At 48.6% G+C, this 5,483-nt stretch overlaps 2 protein-coding genes across 2 annotated transcripts in view; one reads left to right on the top strand and one right to left on the bottom strand.

Moving 5' to 3' along the window:
- Positions 1–504: 504 nt before the first annotated feature.
- On the top strand, positions 505–1,502 carry T265_13051 (hypothetical protein; the record flags this gene model as incomplete). The annotated part of the gene is made up of 4 exons (XM_009166895.1): positions 505–574; positions 609–724; positions 757–1,059; positions 1,095–1,502. Coding segments are annotated over 4 exons (897 nt in total), but the record flags the coding sequence as incomplete, so codon positions are not given.
- Positions 1,503–4,496: 2,994 nt separating this feature from the next.
- T265_13050 (hypothetical protein) overlaps positions 4,497–5,483 on the bottom strand; it is a gene marked incomplete at both ends in the record, with an annotated part of 8,229 nt that continues 7,242 nt past the window's right edge. Inside the window, 2 exon segments of the mRNA XM_009166894.1 lie at positions 4,497–4,825; positions 4,849–5,265. Of these exon segments, the coding sequence (XP_009165158.1) occupies positions 4,497–4,825; positions 4,849–5,265 (746 nt within the window).

Genomic DNA, 5,483 nt, shown 5'->3' with positions numbered 1-5,483 from the left:
TTTACTTGGCTTGTGGCGCGCTTCTAGATGTCTGCACAGCCCGTGGACGACACAGTTGAAAACACCCTCGGCCAGGCCATTTTAGTCACACTACCTTTCTGGTTCACCTTTTCACCAAGAGAGAAAAACAAAAGGCGGCTGCCCTCTTGGTAGACGGATCGAGAGTATTTTAGTACCTGGTCCACTTGGGAACGATAAACTTATTTCCACATCTTCATAAAGACTGCCATTATTAGAAACCACACGCTAAGTGATTGTTCCAGTCGTCATTGTTGATGGGCTCACTTTACCTTGTCTGCTTCTTCCATTTATTTTCAGTGTCATGCAACGTTCTTTAGTGGTGTTGCTAACCCTCCATCCTATCATGAACTCAAGGTTCGACCTAGAGGCCGATTTTTGGTTTAGATGCACTGACGACCTTGGGTACTTTCGTTTACGCTAGGCGCGCTTGTTCGTGGGCATGGTTCGTGTCCTTGTGGTCCTTTTGATAATGCTGTCTTTCAGGGTCTAGTCAAGCTTGTGAAAACCAAGGCGTATTTCAAGAGGTATCAGGTAAAGTTCCGCAGGAGGCGAGGTAACTTATATTGCTGTAATTTCACGTTTCTCAGAGGGAAAGACTGACTACTTTGCGAGAAAGCGGCTGATTTGGCAGGCCAAGAATAAGTATAATACTCCAAAGTACCGGCTTGTTGTTCGGATCACGAACAGAGACATTGTGTGCCAGGTATTCGAATTGCATTAGCCTCGGAGTTTCAGGTTGTTTACGCACGGATGAATGGCGACCGTGTATTAAGTTGTGCGTATGCTCATGAGCTTACCAGATATGGCGTGAAGGTCGGGCTCACAAACTACGCAGCTGCCTACTGCACCGGCTTGCTGTGTGCTCGTAGAGTTCTTCAGAAGCTGAAGTTGGATTCTTTGTACGCCGGAGCTGAAAAAACTGATGGCGAGGACTACAATGTTGAGTCGATCGAGGGAGAGAAGGGTGCATTTCGATGTTATCTCGACGTCGGATTGGCTAGAACTACTCTCGGGGCCAACGTTTTTGGTGCACTCAAGGTAGGTTTCAACGACGCTTATATCAGGGCTTTTAGGGAGCAGTAGATGGTGGTCTCTCCATTCCTCACGGTACCAACCGCTTTCCTGGATATGACCCCGAAAATAAAGAGTACAAACCTGAAGGTCATCGGTCCAGGATCTTGGGCCAACACGTGGCAGAGTATATGCGCTCTTTGCAGGCAGAGGATGAAGAAGCATACAAGCGACAGTTTGGTCGGTACATCAAAGAGGGGGTCAATGCAGACAATCTCGAAGCGATGTATACAGCAGCCCATGCAGCCATCCGTGCCGATCCGACACCTGCACAACCTTCAGTAAAGCTGGAGACGCACAAGTCTTTCAAGAAAAAGAAGATGTCACTGAAACAGAGGAAGGAGCGTGTGCGGGCTAAGAAGGCTCACTACTTGGCTCAGTTGCAGAAGGAGCTGGTGGCTACGGAATAGTTTGCACAATATATGTATTGTGGGAATGAGTGTTCTCTTTTTAATTAGCGAGTATGGCCCTAGTACTGTTGCGTGCGAGCGTACCGCGTCCAAAGTGACTGAGTGTACATTTAAGATTGTACTAATGTCAACATTAGCTCTTGGACTATGGCGTCCTGTGTCCAAATGGGTTCGTAGGTCCGCAAGTTCTAAATAGACCCGTGCCACGTGGTAGTAATGGTTAGTGGTGTTGTGCTGCGGCAATCAGACAGCAACGAGAAAAGCTATGATGGCTTGGTCACCGGGTGACTTTCGAAATCGGAATCTCTGGCGATCAGGAAAAGCGAAGACTCGTTCCGCGTCTGCTGACCCCACTACTCAGCATGGCAGATTAATAACTCGGGATCAGTAAGGATGCATGGCGTGAATTCCCGCCGCTTCCAGCTACTCATCTTGATTTTCCCTGCCGGTTTGGAAGCCACAATGGTGTCGGTAAGGGATCACGCAGGCGCAACTCGTGGAAATGGCCGGTTGAGTAGGACGTTATCATCTACTTTAATAGCTCTCTGGGATACCCTGTCGTACATCCTACTCCGGACATCGTGAGGTATTTTTTCAGCTGTTCAAATCTTCCCCGCAGTTCTTTCGGACACAATTCAGGCCCGTTAGGCCAACGGTACGCAAGTAGACTGCTTTCGTTTTGAATATTCCAGCCCCTAAATTGGAATTTGTTGATTCAGCCTGAGGCAGGTTGTCCTTATTACGCGATGGGTCTTGATCGGGAGTTAGGAATAACTCAAGTTGGTTGGTTAAATGATGTCCAGATTAGCTCAACTGAGTGTAGGCTGTGGCAGCCCGGTGCCCACAAAACAACTCCCCATAGTTGTGCTGTGTTGCATCCCTCGTCCGTGCATGCTGCGTGTAACTTACTGGTCGGTATTCAACAGGATCATGTCCGGCGCCCTGCAAGTGTGGACTCAACATTTGCTGTTTTCTACCGTGCCGCCCATCTAACTTTCCACTCATCCAGAAGTGCTTCGAAACGACCCTTGATGAACCGCAAAATTTATCGTAGGACTGCTTTACCATCGTCCGCTTCCAGGAGCACCCAGGTCGGGAACGATGGATTTCCTTTAATGGCCTTGGTTTTTCTCATGTACAGGTTCGAGGCAGCGATTGTTTATTTTTATCCGCAAATCTCGTTCATAACGCATTATACCTGATCCTGGGTGTTTCCAGGGGACTGTTTGTCCATCTGGAGCTTGGTCACTTCCTACACGAGAGGATCGTTCTACTGGTTCACTCATCTTGGCCACTACCGAATGCGTATCTACTCAATGTACGGAGTGGGTGGAATATTGCAGACCCAGGCAGACACTAACATTCATACCGTGATAGTTTGTCTTCCAACCATCTATGCTTGGCCTCGTAGGATGACCGCACACAGCATTATTCCATGGGGATAATAGGGGACTGATTACTGTCCACTTTGCTCGAGATAGTTTAGGTCGAGAATTGAATGGACCCGAAATTAGGCATTCAGATTTCACCGTACAAACTATGTACTCGAGAGCCAGGCGTTGAATATCTTTACAATGGAGCATTCTTATCCAGGAGAGGCAATCTTAATAGAAGTAAATTGAACAGATGTGGTCAGAACTTTCCTCTCCGTTTCACATAGGACGGATTTCCAAAACGGGTTGAAAAGTAAGTCTCATGTTTTTCACTGATTGACCTCTGAAGTGCGTCATTTTTCAGTAAATACGAGGATATTTAGTTCGAACTGACAATTCATCTTACGGAGTTTCATTCGATTAGTCCCATGAACTACCGCTAGTTTTTCTCCCCGCATTCAGCAGCCTCTGTTCTCAACGTGCTCGGAGGACTGCTTAAAAATCAACTGTTTTGAGATTCATCTCTCCAGCTTCTGCGTTAACCAGCTGTTCTCTCCATAGCTGTACTTCCTTAGGAAATACTCATTCACCCTTCACTGCAGACCATCTTTCGCATGCGCCTGTTACTTTCAGATAGCAAAGTCATTCTTCAGAACGAGCAGTCTGTGCACACATCCCATAAAGCTGCGAGGTGGACAACTTATGACTTGACAGCTTGATGTGAAAGAAATCAAGAAAAGTTTGGGTGGTGATGTGGTTCGCCTTTCAGGATGAGGTCTTCATGACCCCGTCTGTGCTTGGCTCATCGTCATCATCGACATGACATCAGTTTTCAGCACCGATGCTTCACTGCCGTACAACCATGACTTATTTGAAAGCCTTATTGTAAAGAAAAGAATAAAGGTGGATGGGGGAGGGACTTAGTGCTAGCTTAACACAATCATTCCGAGGTGCCTACACCTCCAGACATTCACTCAGGCGATCTGGATAGAAACTGACAACAAGGTCGCCTCTGACATCGGTTGGCAGCCATATCTTGTAGTGTCTCCAACCAGGCACACTGAGGATCACGCGGTCCCCATCCTGGAAGGCGAGTAGCACCGACAGCACCCAAGCGTTTCGTGATCTCGTTCATACTCCTCTGCCAAGTCAAGGGTTGGTCACTTCTGTTTACAACACTCCGAATTGGGCATGGAAAACAGTACTCTTTTCGGCAGATGATGGTTCGGCATACGCACACCAGGCCGGAATCCCGCTTGCTGCTCTCGAGTCAGTATCTCACGAGCCACTCTAAGGCGACGAAGCACCATTGACGCCAACAGTCTCGTTACGACCGGGGTCAAGCTGACTCCCCCTTTGGTTACCACACTCAATACGTCTTTGAACAGTGCGGGTGGAAGATCATCCGGACCGGGAGCTCGGTGGCGCTTGAGAGAACATATGCAGCCGTAAACCTCCGAGGCCGTAGGTGGTTCCACGTTCACCGTCCGGGGTTCTACTTCACCTGTGGACTGTAGATGAGTTCCGGCTGATGGCCACGACAGTTGTTCGAAGTATTCAGCCCACCGGTCAAGGCGCTTCCTTATTCGAGATGGTCGTTCCATTCTGATGCTTGATGGTTTCACTCAGGTGGTTTCCGCGGACCAGTCGCACGGATCAACTGAAATAAAATTCGGGCATTACCGGCCTTCTGGGCCTCTTCCATTTCTTTGGCTTTCTGTGTCCACCATACTTCACGGTCGGATCGCAAGCTCACTTTCACTTGACGTCTGACAACTCTTCGCATCGGGTTATGTTCGGGACCGGCTGGGATATTTCTTCGAGATTTAAGTAGTGCCACCGTTCGGTCTGATATCCAGTGCTTGAGTGCGCCTGGATGGGTGGTGCCACAGGCGAAATTCCCAGCACTATGCAAAGCGGTGGCAATCTCGTCCAAGTATGGATTCAAATCTGGTGGAACATTTGGAAGAGACTATTGAAGATGATTCCTGTGAGTAGGGAGAAGTGACTCCGGACGAGCGCGTGGTGAGCGCCCACAAATGTGTTCCAAAACGACCGGCAGTGAGTTATTAATCCGCTCCATTGGTAACTGAAGGCAATGTGGTCGATTTGAGCTTGTGGCCGGCCTGCCGTTGGAGGACACCAAGTAGCCAGGCGATTTCGGCTATTTCGGAAGTTCGTACTGCATAAAAATAGCCTGCGATCAACACAGAGCTGAAGCAATCGTTCCCCATTGTCCGTAAGTTCCAAGTCCAGTCCATGTCGACCTCCTAACTGAGTCTCAGATGCACTGAGCCTGCCCACTTGCGCATTCATATCTCCGGCAACCACTACGATAACCGGGCTTTTAGCTCGCCGCAGCAGTACATTCAGGGTGTCGTAAAACCTGTCTTTGACGGCGTCCGAGATACAGTCGGTTGTGGCATAAGCGGACACAACAGACAGCGATCATCTTCCAGTTTGTGAGACTCCTTCACACGTTATCATCATCATCATCATCATGACGGCGTCCTACAGTCGGTTGTGGCATAAGCGGACACAACAGACAGCGATCATCTTCCAGTTTGTGAGACTCCTTCACACGTTATCATCCATCACATCATCATCA

The sequence above is a fragment of the Opisthorchis viverrini genome, assembly GCF_000715545.1.
Source record: "Opisthorchis viverrini unplaced genomic scaffold opera_v5_31, whole genome shotgun sequence".
NCBI classification, from domain to species: Eukaryota; Metazoa; Platyhelminthes; class Trematoda; order Opisthorchiida; family Opisthorchiidae; genus Opisthorchis; species Opisthorchis viverrini.
The sequence above is the reverse complement of the archived record's forward strand: the minus strand, read 5'-3'. Positions and strand labels throughout refer to the sequence as shown.